At 44.5% G+C, this 18,656-nt stretch overlaps 1 protein-coding gene across 2 annotated transcripts in view; it reads right to left on the reverse strand.

The window, feature by feature from the left end:
- The window catches only part of CFAP61 (cilia and flagella associated protein 61), an 89,323-nt gene that overhangs the window by 20,606 nt on the left and 50,061 nt on the right, over positions 1-18,656 (reverse strand). For both annotated transcript variants that reach the window (XM_058021788.1, XM_058021787.1), the window contains exons 18-24: positions 17,327-17,425; positions 13,681-13,846; positions 11,756-11,915; positions 6,677-6,966; positions 3,363-3,690; positions 3,017-3,108; positions 1,148-1,353 (exon numbers count right to left, since the gene is read on the reverse strand). In XM_058021788.1, coding sequence (XP_057877771.1) covers positions 1,148-1,353; positions 3,017-3,108; positions 3,363-3,690; positions 6,677-6,966; positions 11,756-11,915; positions 13,681-13,846; positions 17,327-17,425 — 1,341 coding nt within the window. The remainder of the gene's footprint in view (positions 1-1,147; positions 1,354-3,016; positions 3,109-3,362; positions 3,691-6,676; positions 6,967-11,755; positions 11,916-13,680; positions 13,847-17,326; positions 17,426-18,656) is intronic.

An 18,656-nucleotide genomic window follows, 5' to 3' on the forward strand; every position in this document is an offset into this window, starting at 1 on the left:
GTGGTTCACAGAAAAGGTGAGCTCACAATGTGTGTGTGCACACTGTGATGCCCCAAAAGGACTGATGGCACCTTGCACAGCCAAGGAGTTCTCCGAGTGCTCCAAATGTACCAGCAGCATGAGCCGTGACAAGGAGAGGAAATCAACTGCTTAGCCCATCTCTCATGCACTTGTGTCACCCTCCTTCAGTTGCTCTTTAACACTCACTGACAGTGAATTTCACATCTGCTGTGCCCCATTCCTCTCTTGTAAAACAACCCCAACATTTGCTATAAATCAAGCCCTACAGCAGCAATATTCACAAGCATCTTCTGGACCACAGTACACTCTTCACAGCAAACTTTTACAAACTATTATCTAAATAACAACATTTAATCTGAAAATTTTGATACCATTTGTGTCTTTCTTCTAATCACTTGTAAATAGAAGAAAATCAAACCTGGAAATGTTTCAGGCACCACTTTGTATCACAATAAAAACTGATCATTTGTTCCTGAGCCTGGCTGTCTCTACCCAGCGGATGTAAGGCAGTACTTCACTACTCCATCTGTGACAGTTTCTGTTCCAAAGCACCATTTGTGAGGGATTTCTTCAAATGAAAATCAAAAGCAATGAAACATTCTCTCAGAGGAGATGGCACATGACTAGAACTAACCAGGCCTTCAATCTCTCTCACCAGATAAAAAAAAGCAAGTTGCTGAGTGTGACTATCACCATGAGTTATTTAAAATCTCCCTACGAACCTCTGACTTAAAAATTTGATTCAAAGCAACAAAAATACTTTTAAAAGCGACTTTTGAACATGAGTTCAGTAATAAAGGATTGTTCAAGTTCAGCTTAATTATTAACCTACTGAATATTCTAAACAAAAGTGATAAAGACACCAAAATGCTCATTCAGATGAAAAATAATCAAGTAAACCATTGCTCCTCCTCTAAGTAAATCTTAGACACAAAGCTCTTTCCAGGAAGGTCTTCGGGACTTACATTTTTACCGACAGTATTGCTAAATAATGGAAAGTATTTTTAAATCTGTTTTTCTACCTTTTTTTTTCCAAGGGAAAGCAGCCAGAAGGCAAAGCACAATGAGACAAACCTTAAATTCTGCCAGAAGGAAGATTTTGAGCACAACAACGAGCTCCCCTCACCTGTAGAGGTCTGTGAGCTGCCCGGCCCCCCAGCGGTAGTACAGGTCATTGAGGAGGCGCTCGTGCTGCCCGTACAAGCAGATGTAGTTGGACACAGGGAAGGGTTCCTTGGAAAAGCAGGTGATGCTGTCCACCATATTGTATCTGCTGAAGTGTATCCTGAAGTAATTCCCCTGACTGGCCTCCCCAGTTACAATCTCTGTCCCCTAGAACAGAAAACACCAGGAAAGCTGTGGAGACACGAACACCTGACCTGGCACATGTACAGGGTCAGCGAGGGCTTCCCAGCCTGCAGCTCTCACTGCTTAATATCCACAACCCTCCTGTTAAAACTGAGAGACCACTCCTAGCACAGCAGTTCATTGGGAATGTTGCTGTGGCTTGGACACAGATATTCCATGTGGTTTGGTTTGGTTACTGCCCATCCCACTGTTACTGCAGACACCTGGGGAAACCCAGGCCCTCTGGCTGTGCTGGCAGCATGACACTGGATCCACAGAGACCTGTGACCTCCTGGAGCAGCTGCTGGAGTCAGGAAAGATGACCTGGGGCATCCCAAACAACACTGGATAGCTCTGTTTGGGTAACTCAGCTGAACTCTGTTCAGCCTCCTTTATGACACAGAGCACACACATGACTCATCACATTTACTGTGATGAATATTGAATGTTCACACTCAAATTGTAGCACACTCAAACTTCAGCCACCTAAATCAATCACTCAGACAAAAATGTAAAAATTTCTTTCAAATCTCACATTGCAGTGGGATGATCAGATTACTTGGAGCTATTTTTTCCAGTTGTATTCCTGTCACAGTTTTATACATTTGTACAACCTGTTGCTAGGCTACAGAAACCTTTAGTATTTCCACACCTAAGCCACTACCTTTCACTAGCTTCTCTTACTTCTTTCTTAGAAAATTCTTTTAGGATTTTTACACAAAGTTTCTGGAGTGGCTTTAAAAAATATCATCCCTTTTCAGGTAATCAGCAGGTAATCAGAGTGGCACCAAAATAAGTCTAATCATATTCTAGCAATTTGGAGTAACAAAACCAATTCCTCTCTCTGATAGTCCTTTCTGCTCTCCACTACATGCTGCTCTGGATGGCTTATCGTGGATCTGAAAAGCAAGGTGAGCCATGCTTTGATTCCCCTCCCTAAACTATTTCCTTTTTAAAAAGCCCATTTGTTTCACTGCTGTTCAGGTTTTAGAATCAGCACTGAAGCAGCTTTTTAAAAGCTGTTCTTTAAATCAACTGCAAAAATGGGCTTGATGCAGAAATTCCCAAGGAGAAAGGTAGAATCTACATGAAAGAGGATCTTGTCTAGGTGGAAAGTCCTCTCTGGCTTTAAAAGACATTAATCTAGACCTTTTCTTGCCTCAAGTTCTCCAGTAAGAGAATGCAGCCCAGCATGGTGAGTGCTTCCCCGTGCCCTGTTCCAAGACAACTCTCACAGCTGCAGGACTTGCTATTTTCTAGCAGCACAGAGCATCTCTTCCACAATACTTCCTGCTCTTCTAGAAATCAGCTGAATTTCCCTGCCAGACTGCCATCATCTGTATGCACTTGCAGCACCATACTGCAGGGAGTAAAGAAGGCTGAAAGCATGAAATGCTGCTAATACTGTTCTGTGTCCTCTGCATGGAAACCAGGGGTCTTTGGAGAAAGCCAAATACTAGGAAATATGGAAAGGAACACCCAAGAGGTTCAGTTAGCTGAACTGAAACCAGAAACCAGACTGCTCCTGGTTTTCTCTCCAGCTGTACCTGGTGGGTATTGTGCCTCCAGAACCAGCTATCCAAAACAGGAACACCTTTTCAAACAAACAGGGAGGACAAAACAAGAAAAGTTCCATTATTTAACTTACACGATCATATGGGTCAATTTCTACATCCAAGGGCACAGGGATTCCAGGCTTGGAAATGTGCAAGTAGTTATAACCTCCAGGAAGAACACCACCTGCCATAAATGAAAATATGAGGTTTATTAAGTCATTAACAATGAACAAAATAATGTATTTGTCTGTCCTCCTTCTGCCATTATCTTTTTCCAGTACATAAGGAGCCTTGAGTGCTGTACTGCACTGGTTTAGATGATTTTCAAATGTTTTGAAAAACCATCATTTCTAAGGTGAGATAGACCTGCCTACACTATAGAAGAGCAAAAATACCTGAGAGGAGATGGAAGTGTGACAGAAATCCAGCTGGACATACCTTGAACTTTACACCTCCTGTATACGGGGATGAGTCTGTCTGAGCCTTCTGGTGGCTCAGAACTGGGCTGAAGCTTTGAATCAAAGAGACTCAGCATGGAAACAGCAAGCTCAAAGCCAATCTCCTTGGAGTTGAAGTTGCTGTGTGTTAATTCATCCCTGTAGTATCTCCTGGAGAACTTTGTCAGAGGACCTGCAGCCCTGATGCTGGCATCATTAGTGTGGAACTCAGTATCAATCACAACTCTTCCATCAAAAACAAGGCAAGCATCAGTGACAGCCTTAAAGATGTCATAATCCAGTGTCCTGTAGGCAAAGCTAAAAAATGCCTAAAAAGAGATGTAAATAAGTGAAGATAATTATATATTACTTATTGGTTGACTTCATACATTAAAACCCAGATCTTATTCTGAATGTTATTTTACAAAACAAGAATGTGAAATACAGTGTGATTTTAGCCACACTATAACAGCAGAGAGATCCTTCTGATCCAGCATTTACAGCTACCAAAGTTAAGACCAAGACAGCAGAAAGGAGAATTACTAAACTAGACTCATCTGGTTCTGGTTATTAGATAGTTTAAAAACTCCAACATTTCACTCCTGTGAAACTCACAGCAGCAAGTTTCAGTGCCCTTAGCACATACTGTGTGTGCCCTCAGCTTTTAAAACCATCAGACAACAAGTTGCTGTCCCTCCAGCAAGAAATATTCCTTTACTGGCTGAGGAAAGGGTGGAAGGGTTTCAGATGAGCACATTTTCCCTTGCTGCCTTCATTCTGAAAAGCCCAAGACTTAACTGTGCCAAGCCAAAGCAGCATCTGTAATCTGTCCTTCCATTAGCACCAGCTCAGGACAAATCTGTGACTGGGGTAAAGTTGTTACCCAGTTGTACCCCCAAAGAGCTTTCCTGGGGACTAAGGGCAAGTATCAGATACTCAGCTGCTGAAAGAAAAGGCACAGGGAGCTGGAAATTTTAGCAGCACTGGCATAAGCAGAGATGTGACAGTGAAGGAGACAGAACCCCTGGGCTTGTTCATAGATAAACTGAGTGATTAACTATGCACAGCTAAGGGAATTCTGGCCATCTCAGGGAGCCAAAAATCAAAGAAGCTCTGCCCATGAGTGCAGGAGGACCACACAGCCCCACATTCTGCTGGCTGACAGGCAGGACAGGGTCACTGGAGGGTGAAACCTCCAGGTGGGAGCCATCTGTCAGCCTGGGCAGGAGGTAGGGAAGAGGAAGGCTGCTGCTTTAGGGAAAGAAGAGATTTTCTCCTGTTGTTTTTATCCTGCAGGACTCAACAAATTAAGCCCCCAAGAACTGCCAATCAACAGTTGATACTGGCTGCAATCCCAAAAGGCCCAGAGCTGCTGCAGAGATGATTCCTGCAGAGCCTGGTCTCTCATGAATGCAGCTGCCTTCCTGGTGGGGCTGCTCTCCAGAGCCTGCTCCTCCTCTGAGTCCAGCCTCCCACATGGCTGGAGGCAGACACAGCAGCCTTGCATGGCAGCTGAACTGGTTCTGGAGAATACAAAGCCCTTGATATCACAGGTAATTGAGGTCTTTCATCTTAGAGGCTGTGAAAGAGAGACCTCCACAGGGAAAGACCATGGATGGAGGAAGGAGGAGCATGGGGCACAAATGGGCAGGAGAAAGAAACCCCAAAGCAAGGGGCACCTGAAGGAACAGTGCAGGACCATGCAGAGAAGGTGGTGGGGAAAAGGTGGGGCTGGAGGGGAGCGGGTCAGTGGATACCAAGTTACAAAAAAACAACCACGTTGAGACGTTTGTGGAAGGATAAAAATAGAGAGATTTCAAGGAAAAAGAAGAGAGTGGGAAGAGCGTCATTACTGATATGAAGACCAGGAGACTGCTATGGATAGAAGTGCTGTATGAGGTCTTCACCCCATCACAAAAGGCTTTACCATCCCTATGTGAAAAAGAAAAGGGCTGCAGAGCAGGGACCCCAACACCTGAGGAGCTCTCTGGGAGAGAGAGGCACAGGGCTCATCCTCTCCACAGTTAACCCCAACAGTTGCACAGAGGGGAGTGCAGAGGGTCTTGGTGGCTCCCCATGGATGCAGGTTTTGAAGTGTCTCACTCCTGTGGATTAGCCCAATAAAGGAAAACAGAACTATGCTGGCCCTTAGGAAAGGCTAGAACCTGCCCCCAGGCTCAGAGCAGATCCACACCAACAGCTTCCATAAAATATTGGTACTGGAAGTGAAAAAAACTGGTGTAGAGGGAAAGGAACTTGCTTAAAATAGATTTTCATTAAGTTACATACTATCCTAGTGGTTTTGGCTTCTACTATGACAATTAAATGCACATAACTATAGACAGGAGTAACTGCACATTTAAATAAGAAAAGGATTTCTAGAATTACTTTGAAAATGAATTAAGAGTATTTGTCACTCAGCAGTCACAATTACTTGTGTGTCAGGTGACTTAAATACATTTTAATCCAAATCAGTCAGGACACTAACAATAGGTTTATTTGGATTTTTAAAAAATAATCATTGAGACTAACAAGTTCAATCTCCTAGAGACAATGAGGAAATAGATAAATCTGTGATGGAGCAGGTAAATGTGATGGCTTTTTATTGGAATTTACCAATATAGCTGGATGGGATGTGCCTAAGCTTGTCTGGCCCTTGCTGCTGAACTAAATAGTGGCAGCTGTGGTGTTTTACCCCAGAGACACTTTTGGCTGGCTGGATGTGTGGTGTTTTACCCCAGACACTTTTGGCTGGCTGGATGCTGCAGCTGGGCACTTGGAGACAAGTCCAGGCTTGCAGGAGCTCTGGTGGTGGCAGGATGGAGCCTCCTCCTTTAAGAGGGTCTGCTCCAAATGTTTACCTTTGGTGGAGAAGCTTTAAGGGAATGGTGAAGGAAAGGAGTCAGTTCTGATGGAGGGTTGTGATTCAGAGCTTTTATTATTCTGGCCCACAGGCCTCTGAATCCAGCAATAGCTCCAACAGAACTCTCTGAACAGCATAGTTGCTGTTCATTTTAACCCCAGGGAGAGGGGAAGGGAAGGGGTAGGAAGCCACCAACCAGGTACAGGAGGGGAGGTCTCAAGGGACAAAGGACACCTGGATGGCCCAATGGCCCCCAGGGGTAGAGGGCATCCTTTCAATCTGCCAGTCACTTCTGGAATTCTAGGACTGACAGACAGTGCTTGGCAGGAGAAAGGAGAGGTGATTGATACACCTGGGAGGGAATCTTCAGGGGAAGGACCTGAAATCACAACTCAACAGCTTTCCTGTTAAAAGCCCAGCCTGAAGGGAAGGCACGGGCAGCGCGTACTTACAGAGCACTGCAGGTGGAGGAGGGTGGAGGCAGTGGTGAAGGCAGCCCAGGTGAGGAGGCCGTTGTCACCATGTCCCCACTGTGCCAGGATGCTGTTGGGGTGCACAACCACACGTGCCCCTTCCAGGGCCTCGCACACTGCTTGTTCCAGGGCGGCCTCGAGCAGGCAGGGGCTGGCAGAGCCCGGCGGAGCCCACACCAGATGGATGCGGGAACCCTCAATCCCAAGGGATAAGAGGCCTTCTACCGTGGTGTACGTGTCAATTGTGTTCCCATAGACAATGATGTTCTCTAAGAGGGAAAAAAACGGCAAAAGATTTCTAAGACATACAATGAAAACCTTATTAGTGTAACTCAGATGATAATAATGTGGAATTGCACTCTTTGACCCTCTTGTTTCTCTGATGCTATGAAGCAAACAATGTTACCTAGCAACAGCAGCTAAGATAATTTAGTGAAGAATCTGTACAAAACATCCCACAAAGTAGGCAAATACTTAACACAGAAATATGATATTCATCCTGACCCCATAATCTGAATTACTTTGATTGAAAAGCCTCTAGGGCTTATAAATAAATAAATAAATAACCATTTTTATTTTGTTCTCCCCCTCTCCCTAATTTTGCTCATTCAAAGGACTGACAGAGGGGGGAGCAGACAGAATCAAATTCAATACAGCTTTCAGAAAACCCCCACAAACCATGGAAAGGCCAAATTACAGAAAACAAGCCCTTGTGCCACATGGGAGGTCACCAGTGCTGCCACTCCCTTCTGCCAAAGCCTGATCTCCAGAGAACAGGGATGTACCCGTCCCTGGTGGTGAGGAGAGCTCAGCACAACTCTGAGGCAGCTGCACATGGCACAGAGCCCAGCCCAGAGCCAGTTCCATCCCTGCTCACTGCTGGGAGTTCAGCAAGCTGCAGGCAGCCATCCATCCCAGCAGCTGCCATGACAGCAGCGTGTAGGAACTGCTGCTCCTTCTGCAGAGCATCAGCACCAGCACAGAAACAGCTCCTGAATGCAGCCCCATCCTCCTGCCTAGGGCAAAGAGAGCTCAGACCTGATCAATCCCTCCTGCCTGGCACTGCAGGGCAGGGCCCTGCTCATTCTTGTCCTGAACTGCTGCCACTTCAAATGGTACAGTCAGAGCTGAGCAGGAACATGAGGAGGGGAGGATCTGTTCTATGTGAGCATGATAGGGCTCTCTAGCCTAAGGGCTAACAATAAGAGAGGCAGAGCTGGGAGGCAGCAGAGCAGCTGTGTGTTTTATCTCAGGATGGCTTCATATAAAACCCTGACATTCCTCTGAGCAAGACTGAGACCTGCTGCTCTCCCTTTCATTCCCTCTACCGTCTTCTTGGAACAGGAAGCATTTGTCTGTTGTGTGATCCTCTAAGCCTTTAAGCAACCCAGGCAAAATGGAACTCCTCATCTGAGGGCCAGAGCCCAGCCCTGCAAGCTCTACTGTGTGCCACACACCCCACAGCCATGCCACACTCAGCTGCCCCAGCCCTGAGCAAGTGGCAGGGTCTAGAGGGAGGCAGGAACACCCCCACCTGCCTGCCCATGCCCACATCAGCTCCTCTGTGTCCTGTCAGTACAAGGATGCCCAAAAACCACCTTCCCAGTGCTTTCATGTTTCTCACCTGGGCAGTGCTACAACCAACCCATGTTTGTCTCAGTGGTGGCATTTCCATCTTGTCACAAGTGACAGCATCCCCAATGCCCTGAATTGTAATTTTTTATGGGCTAAGCTAATCTCACTGGACCATGTTTTACTGCATGAGATGCAGGGCAATACTAATCTGAGCAGGCACACAGCCCCAGCTCCCAAGAATATTAATGATAAAAACGTTAACAGATGTTCTACTATTCCCCTTTGACTACAAGGTTATTTCATTTGTCCCCATCAGTTTGGCTACTTGTAGGTGCCAAAGAAACATCTCTCTTCATAGCTGCCAGAGAAAAGACTTGCCCCATGAGGACACTGCACACCAGTGACAGAAAACATGCTTCTGCTGTTCACAGCCATGACCCGAGGGACAGAATCATTTTATCTGCAAATGTACCAATTTGAAAACATGTGAAGAAAAGATCTTACTACTTCCATAAATATCATATAGAATACAGGAATGTTCCAGTGTGTCCATCACTTCCCAAGCCAGAAGAATCTATCCCATAGCTTGTGCCTGCCAGGACACCTGTCTGCAGCTACACTGGCCTCAGGAGAGTGCCAAAAGAGAAGACAGATGTAAGCCTGATTGTTTTTTCTCTGCTGCAGCAGGGTGTAATACAAGAAGCAGCCCAGTAGAACCCCTGGGTAAAGACCAGCTTTGCTCTACTCATTTTTATTAACTCCACGTGCTGACAGTGCAGGCCAGGATGTGGTGTGCAGGTGCTGACAGCCTCGTGCTACATTTACATGTTTTCAACTTGCAGGGAGTAATAAGATATGAGTGAAGAGGATGCTGTGGCTGGAAAAGGAGGATGAGGAGGGCTTCCCTGAGGCACAGCCAAGAAAAGCTCCATTCTGACTGCAGGGCAAGGCTGGGCTGAGACCCTTCACGCTTGGGCAGCACAGCCCCCTCAGAGAGAAGCTCAGTTCCTGCAGTAGACACTGGCATTTGGGGATGGACAAGATCAGATGAGAGTCCTACATTTCTCAAGGAAAATTAAAATTCTGGTTTATATGGTAATATTAAATACAACTGCATTAGATCAGGGAAAGCAATGCTCCTTTATTGACCTCTTGTAAATCAACAATTTACTGCTTCTGCTTATTACAATATTAGTGGCTTTTTAGATGACAGTGCTAGTAGTCTAGGAACTGCAGATATTCATTATGGACTGAAATTATGTCTACTGAACAGAGAGCAGTTCCTCAGGATGCTTTTATTATTTAACTACATGAAAATGTATGTATCTGTGAGTAAACATAATAACCTTCTACAGAAAAAACAGCCATAAATAAAGATCATTACAGTAGTTTTATCGTTTATTACCTGAATGTCAGCGTCCTGCTGCAGAGCAGACTCATTAATTTTCCACAAGTAAGAAGCACAAGATTTCAGTGACCCTAATGTGACCTGAATCTTTGCAGTTTGCAAAAGCCAAAGGAGAAACCCAGTATGAGCTAAAGCATTGGTGGCTTCAGTCAGTGATTCATGCACTGGAATTTTAATGCAAGACTATTCCTACAAACACACTTTTAATAAGGCAGTAAACTATGCTTAGGTGAAGAGAAAAAAAAAAATAATTGCTTCATTTTAGGCCATTAAAGCAGTTTTGTTCCTTACTTTACTTCCATCCTACTTTTATTTTCATGGAAAGTGCAGAGCTAATAGGAGATGAATTTCAATTAGTCCCAATTACAGCTGTAATAGGTTCCATGCATTAGGTGGCTGGGTTTATCAGTAAATCACAGTGGTAGCCATGGGGCCAGTGCTTGCCCTGGTCCCAGGCCCTCAGCAGCAGAAAGCCCTCCCAGAGCCCTGGCACAAGTGTCAGGACTGAAGGAAGGATGTTGGTAAGAAACACAGCTGGAAGAAGGAGCAGGGTGAGGAATAAGAAACTGAGATCAGTGGAGGAAGACTCTCCAGCTGGGCATTCTGCACAGTAGCAGAGAATGTGATGGGAAGAGCAAGGAGAGGGAACTGAAGCCAGAGCAGGGGGAAAGGGGAAGGTGTCACATCTCTCCTGGACCACATCTCCAGAAGTGCCTCCAGACCAACCCTATGGTGGCGTGAATTTATCTTCTCTACACGTGAAGCCAGGCCAGGGCCTCATTAAGAGATGCAGCTCCACCTTGCAGCCAAGGCCAGCAGCAATAACAAAGTGAAGATGAGCATTCCATGACTCCAGCACTGCTGCTGGAGCAGGTGCACTCATGCCAGGGCAGGTGAGACAACCTGACTGTGCCATTTGCTGCAGTGACTGATCCTCCTGGCACTGTGCATCCCAGCCAGCAGCTGCTCCCAGGCACAATCCTGCACAGGGGCACCAGAGCACATTCCAGGACTGGGCACACAGGCAGTTACATGAAGGACTAGCAGCAGCAAACAGGGAAAGCTAACACTCTCATGTGTCTATGCAAAGTCAGCTGCTGTAGCAGCTGGATGCCAGGTAAGGCTGTGTGGGCAGGGCTGGCACCAGCTGGAGGACAGGTGGAGGCCAGGAATCTGGCCAGAAACACTGCCATGTTTATGAACCCCTGTGCTGATCACAGCAAGACCTGGAGGATGATAAAGGAATTCCCAATGCTTTTAGAACTTCCCTAAAGGACTGCCAAGCAGGTGTGAACCTTGCACCACACCAAAGCACTGCCAATTCTCATCACACTCCACAAACAAGGCAGGTAAAACACATCTTGAGCAAAGTCCTGCTCTTGCACTCTGCCAGCAGGAATTCCCCACAAGGACAGCTTTCCTGCTCTGAACTGTCCTGACTCACAGCCAGCAGGAACTGACATTTCATCAACTCATTGACTCTCTGGTCTCTGTTTTTCTAGCTCAAAGTGGACTCAGAAAGCTGGATGGTCCCAGGTATTTTCCACAGTGCACACACTAGTGAACATACAAACAGAACACACATGAAAAAGGCTGAGAAAATACAGGGACGGTGCACATCAGCATAGATGTCTGATTTTAAGGGTTAAAAAGTACCAGGAACTTGCAGTTCTGTGTGAAAATCTGTCACTGATGCAACTGAATACGATGCTGACAGATACTTCCTAATTTATGCCGATTTTCTTTGTGTTATGCCACAAATCTAGATATTTTTCTATACAGTAGAAAACCACATCCACTAATTAAATTATTATTTCACTGGTGAATTATTGACCTTAGACAGATTTGCAATTGGGACTCATTTGGTTTTCCATAATAACTGCAGATAATTAATCTATCTGAAACCTTTCTTTCCCAGCTAAATATGCTGGGTATCAAAAATAACTAAAAATTATAAATTAATCTGGAAAACAAAGCCCACCAGATGAAAGACTGTTAGAATTCATCAGGCACCAATTATACCAGGGAATAAAGGAAGTAATAAGCCTAGGAAACATTTCTCTGTGTGTGCTTACCTGTGGACCTGATGAGGCGGTGTTCCTCCAGCCAGAGTGCTGCCTCGAAGCAGTCCTGGGCATCATTGAGAGTGAAGAGATTGGAAGGGACTTTCTCTGTGTATCTCTGTGGCCACTGGCTTGTGACTTCACTGATATATTCTCCCATGGGAGCCAAGGCCTGGAGAAATGAGTCAGTGAGTGGATATGGCACAGACCTTGGAGATGTTAAAACACACTGACACTCTCACTTTGGCTACCCAAGGACTGCTGTTCTGGCACATCCCAGCCCTTTGTCACACTCAGCAGCAGCAAACACACCCATGGCCACAGGGAACATGGAGTATACACATGTGCATGTGGTCCCTGTTTCCTGTGGGATGTGGGTGACCACTTCAAACAGCACTGCCAGTGCAAGTGCACGTGGCAAATGCCAGGGACTGCACAGCAGAAATGTCCCAACACACGGAAGGGGATGTCAGCAGCTCTCTGAACGACAGATCACGTTTAACAGCTCTGCCTCCACCTTTTGTCAGCAAAAATCAACCTTCTACAATGACAGATTTTGTCCCAGAGAAAGGGATCAAAACCTGCTTCATAGCTCAAATGAAGGTTCAGTAACATGGTCACTGTGTAATGTTGCTTTACAATAACAAACTCAGTTTGAGCAGAAAAAAGCAAACAGGGAATCTCATCTCTGACTTCCTCAGCATCACTGAGCCATGTCCTGAACCCTGTTCTCACTGCCAGCCAGATCAACTGAAATATTGCTGGGTCATATAAAACCAGGCATGACACCAAAAGGCCTCACTCAACAAGTAAATCTCTAAATCATAACATTACTAAGCATTAATTTGACTGCTTGCCAAATAAGGAACAACTTTCAAAAAGGATGGACTAGAGCTCTGTGTAATAAAACAGAAGCTACTAATTTCTTCTTATTCTTTTGTATAGCTTGAAAATGAGAATAGATGATAATGATGGAATTTCTCCTCAAAGGCAGATAAAACCTGCCTTTTCCCTTGCTATCTTTACCTTTCTCTCCCACTGCAGGTACTTGCCATAAATTACTTTGCAAGTCAGAGTGACCTCCAAACACCTTTACCAAGGAGCACTTTTCCAGCCCACACTTCAGCTTTTGTTTCATGCCTGCTGAGCAGTGCCCATGTGCTGCTGTTTAAGTGTGCCTCTGCTCTGAGAAGGGATCACAGACCACACAGCCTGCTGCACACAGGCAGACAGACACTGCTGTGGGATGTGGTGCAGCACTGCAAAGCTGCACACATTGCTAACATCCATCTCCTGATTTTAAAGGCAAAATGCCTTGCTCACAACTTCTACCCACCCAGGTAAGGCAAAGCCCTGCAATAAAAGGGCTGTACCAAGCTGCCTGTTTGGTTATGGGGCCTGATGGCCTCATGGGGATACAGGAGCCAGAAGCCACCCTGCCCAGGGAGTCTGAGTGGAAGCTGACCCTGTGGAGCTGGAGGTCAGCTTGATTCCACATCTCCCATGCAGCTAAGGGTCTACTTCAATCTCATTGGAAACTCAGCTGTGTGCTACAACACCAAGCAGCACCATGGACGTGCCTAGGCACGGTCATCACATGAGATGAGTAATTAATTTGATAAGGAATTCTCTCCATTTCCAAAACTAGGTCAAATGGTGTTAGACCAGCTGGAGTTCAGTCTCCTGTGGCTGGGACCACATGTCAGTTGAGCCTGCTCCTCTGCAGGTTTAATGGTGATGGTGGCAAAAACACCAGCAGCTTTGCCTCCTGCCCAACCCTGAGCAGTAAACTGTCCAACCCTCCTCTCCTCCAGCTTCAGCACCAACAGAGCCCTACACCCTGCTGCACTGCAGGGCTGCAAACTGCTGGTGCTACCCTTGCTCTGCCTAATCCCAGGAACACCACTCAGTGTGGAAAACCTGGGAATACTGCTCACCTGGTAGCTCTGTCCCGTGCACAGAACCAGGTAGTCGTACGGCACTTTCTCCTTGGAAACGACGACGTATTTGGCACTGCGGTTTATGCTCGTCATTTTACCAACCACAACGTTAACCCAGGCACAAAGTGACATCTGTGCATAATCTTCATCATTAAAGCAGTGGCTGCAAAGAAAAAATATCTGTAAGTGACATTTCGGCAGCTGACAGCAGGCATTAATTAGACATCTGGTGAGCTCAGCCCAGGCCCCCAGTGGTCCTGCTCCCTTGCTGTGAGTTTACTGCAGCCTATGGTAAAAGATTAGGCATTAAGAAATACTCAGTTACAAATTGACAGCTTTCTGCTGAACCCAAACAAGGCTTCCAGCACTGGGCCTTACAATCACGTCGTTTAAGAACAAAATCAGAAATCTATGCTTTACTGTGCTTTTCCTTTGCAGGCTGATGGGAGTTAGAAGCTTTTGAACCTGCAAAGAAAATAATTCAACAGTCCAACTCTTTCTCCAAGACAAGACTTCTTTATTCAGCTTTTCCTCAACTTTCCTTCCTTTGCTATTCAACTTCACCAGTCATAGCTAAGGTGAGACACAAATGCAGGGAATGCATCCTCCCATTTTAGCATCCGTATTCCAAAGTATTAGTCCATAAAGTTTAAAAATAAATAGAAAGCTAGAAAATGGTTCTCAGAACTAAAAGCAAAAGGCAGAGTTCTCAAGTCTCCTATTGGTAACCCTGTTCCAAAAGAACTTTTCCACAATGCAAGAATGACAAATACCAAAAGCACACTAAACTGGTTCTGAGTGGTGCACTCCAGGATGTTCTGGGTGTGCATGGAGCACACATCACAAACAAGGTGCTCTGACAGTGTGAATTTCATATCAGTACCCTAAAAACAATGTGTTTGCTTTGATAGTCTCAGACAAGTTTTGTTTTTCTCATGTTTTAGGGGTGTTACAGCCTCCTCCAAGCAAAAACCATTGGATATCCCTAAGCATTGGAGAAGTATAAAAGATATCTGGAAGCTGCTCTTTAAAAAAGCCAATTTTAAAGCAAAATCCAAATGGAACAAAACCTCTTTTAATGCCTCAGCAATGAAAATTACAATTATTTCCAAAGGCTTGGAGTGTGCCCCCAACCAAGGATCTCCAACCAAGTAAATACTAAGACATTTCTTACTGCATTTGTACCACCCTCTCTGCTTAATAATAGCATTCAGCAAAGACAAAGATTCCTGAAGATAAAATACTTCCATACAGATGTGCAACAAACACTATAAAACATGAGGAGAATATTCCCAGCTAGGTTCATTGTGACCCCTGAATGCCATGAGCCTGGCAATGGCCCACCATGGAAATGCACAAGAGGTTGCTGGCCACTGTGCAGATCCAGCTGGGCTCAGCTCCATCCCTCCCCAATACTGAAAACCTGCACCAGGCAAAGCCTGTTCAGTTAGGTTCTTTCAGTAGAACTGGACAAACCCATTCATAGCTTTGTAGAGCAATAAACCCACAGGATCTAGCAAAGAGAATGCAACAGGTTTAAAACATGCAAAAAAAGAATGGCTGGTGTCACACAGATGTCTGGTTTTTGAGACCAGAGCAGCTCTATAAGAAGAATCACTGTGAACAAACAAAGAAGCTGAGTCTTACTCCTGCCAGGAACTCAGGAGGGGCATGGCCAGCACAAAGACCCTGGGCTTCACCCAGGCTGTCAGCTCAAGTCACCACAGAAAATACATGGCAATTTAGAGGTCCAAAACCTTCACTTTCTATGTATACTTAGTGATGAAAAATATTCCACTTTCTCCCATAGGACTCAAAGTGATTAAACAGAAAGGGCTGGGCCCATGCTCAAGCATTTGATGCTTTTCTGTGGCACCAGCAGCTGCAGCAGAGAGTGCAGACAGAAACCAGCACTGACAGCTGCTGCTTTGCCATTAATACCAGGACACACATCCCAACACAGAGCTCCTGGTTCCATGTTAATCATTGCTACTAAACTCCCAAAACTGGCATTCAGGATGCCACAGGAACAAACACAGTTGATTTTACAACTGAGGAATTTTAGGATTGAATTGCCAGGCCTTCTGTGATGCTCTGCATCCTCTGTACTCAGAGATACCAGAGGGAAAAAAATAAGGGAAGAAAACCACTGACAGTTCTGAACTGTAACAATGCAGAAATCTGTAAATAAAATGGACATTAAGGACAGAGGAAGGTTTTCAAAAGCACCTTTATAATTGAGGTGCACAGCTCCCAGGAGATTGACACTTCAAAATCACTGGGATGCTTTTAGAAATCATACCCTGCAGAGTTCAATTTTCACTCTTAATCTACTTTCAGATTTTAACAGCTAAATCTGTGAGGTGGCTCTGAACTGCAACTTTCTGTCAGGAAGGATGCTTTGTTAGTACAACTCTTTTCTGCAGTGAACTTAGGAAAGAGACTATGTGCATTTATGTGAGACTATAATTCCTTCATTTGCTAGATTTGCACTTGAACACACCCCTTTCTACAGTAGAAAAAGTAATACAGGCAACTACTTTTACAAAATCTCTTGTTCAGAGCAAAATGAGATCAGAAGGTTTTAAACAGGTTCCCACTACATTATTTTCACATCTTGGTAGAGATTCCATTTGTAAGGTTCAGCAAGCAGACATGGAGCTGTTTTGTCATTTAAAGAGCCAGTCCTTTAGTGCACTGCAGCTCATGGAGGAAAAGATTTGGTGAAATACAATGTAAAGGCTCCAAAGAGTCACATGCCAATTCTAAATAACTTAGTATATGTTCATTCCCCAGCTATTCAGAATAACTGATCCATTTTAGTTCTATGCTTCTCAATGTTCAAAACAATCATGTTCAAGTCCACAGTGATGATTTATCCAAAATAAAACCCAAAAATACTGTATTTTAATGAGAATTATGTACTTTGAATTTTAAAGACGTAAGATCTTATCTGACTAAATGGAAGCTGTTATATTTTTTGAAAAACAAGGATGTCTGAAAAGTGTTTGACAGTCCCTAGACAAGGCTCTTCCTCCATTTCCCTTCAGCTGTACACTGCTCTGGTCTGGACAGACTGCCACAGCCCAGGGACTGGCACTCACAGCCCACAGCAGCAGAACTGATGCAGAACAGTTCTGCCAAACTGATCAACAGCAACAATTCCCCTGTACCCAGCAAAATCCCCACCAGCACTGACGGACTCTGCCTCCCACCACACACTGCCCAAAGTCAGTCCCTGTCACGTTACCAATATTAATTCTTGTAGGTTCTTCAGTTCAGTATTATTTAGAACAAAACTCATGGAAGTTAAAAACCAAACAAGATTTAAAAAGTAAGCAGACATCTTGTGTCATTTGGCTTCAGCATGGAGATTTAAACAATCTAAAAAGCCTCAGAAAGCAGGGCCCACTTCCAAGGTATAACACAGTGAATTGCTGTCCTGAAGTTACTGCTTTGGCACTATTTCCCTATTCATAATTCTATCCAATTCCTCTTGTAGGTGAGTGCATGCTGGATAGACAGACTGGAGTATTTTGGGGCTCTCTACGGATGTATCTAAAATTTAGGACAAGTTCACAATAATTACAGAGTGTTATGTTTTCTGCAGGAGTTACGGAAGTGTTTAGACATGAAGTCAAACCTGTTAATTAAAAATCTTCTGTATTTGGAGATCAGTGGGTCTTTTCCTGGAAGGCCATGAATGGAAATCAAGGTCAGGTTGTTGAACTTCAGACGTGGCCTGTGGAAAGAAAAAGAAAGAGTCCCAGTTGGAAGAAATTCAGAGGGCACATCCAAGGAACAGTATAGCTCAGAATTCCATGTTCAGGAGGATACAGAAAGCAATTCCTTTACACAGGGTCAAAGTGTTTCACTCTGCCCAAATACAGGTATCTCTGGATACAAAGAGCAGAACAATTTCCACCACAGTTTCAGCAATGCTGGGGCGAGAAGGGGGACAAGACTGACAGTATGTTGAACTAAATGTGATCTGACATTTGAAAACAAGTAAATATGATGAGTGATTAAGCCTTCTAATCTTCAAGGCTTTCTGTAAGTTAAGGATGGACTGATGCAAATGGTACAAAGGAATCAGAATGTTTTTTATCAACCAATGTTAATTTGTTATTCATACATTTAAAAAATATATTCAAACATAGTTAAAGGTCATACTTAAACCAAGGAATTTCAAGGTTATGGCTGCCCCTCTCAAAATGCATATTAATAGTTTAATTCTGGATTATGGATTATCTGTGGTAAATCTCCATGCATACTCAGGCCAAACACAAAGTAATAAATAACCTTAATGTAACAGTGTGCATATATTTATACAGATTATGGGCCTGATTCTCATTTAAATTAAGGTCACTCTGCAAAGGTGGATGTAAATAGAATTTGCTTTTCATTTATGGCCACCTTATGCTGCCTGAGTGATACAAAATGGTCTTCATGTAAATGAGAGTGAGCCTGATCCACAAGGCTGAAAGCAGAGTGTTGAAGCGATGCCATCTGCACACCGGGAACGTCGCTCGTGGGGTGCGAACAACAACTGCAGGAACTTCACACACCAACAGAGCACAGCTCCTTGGCATTTATTTACAGGGGATCAATTGCATAAACACCCTACACATCCTCCCAACCTCAGAGCACTGAGATTTCATTTCAGAGTGGAGCTGAAGTCATCTGTACACGCTGCATGGTCTCTTACCAAGAAGTGCCCAAATCCAGGGGCTACAGTCACATTACATTTAAATACTGTTAATACTCAGGATGGAAATCTTGTGAGCTAGCACCAGAAACATGGCATAATCAAAGTTTCAGGCACTATTAATGTGCCTCTTTTGCATGACTTCACGATGATGCACTTTATTGATCTGGTCACATACCATTTTCCTCTGCAGATGCTCTATCTCTATTGAATCCCCACGCAGGCATCCAGGATTTCCCCAGTCATATGGTATTTGTTCCTTCTT

Source organism: Melospiza georgiana, chromosome 3 (genome assembly GCF_028018845.1).
Source record: "Melospiza georgiana isolate bMelGeo1 chromosome 3, bMelGeo1.pri, whole genome shotgun sequence".
Lineage (NCBI taxonomy): Eukaryota > Metazoa > Chordata > Aves > Passeriformes > Passerellidae > Melospiza > Melospiza georgiana.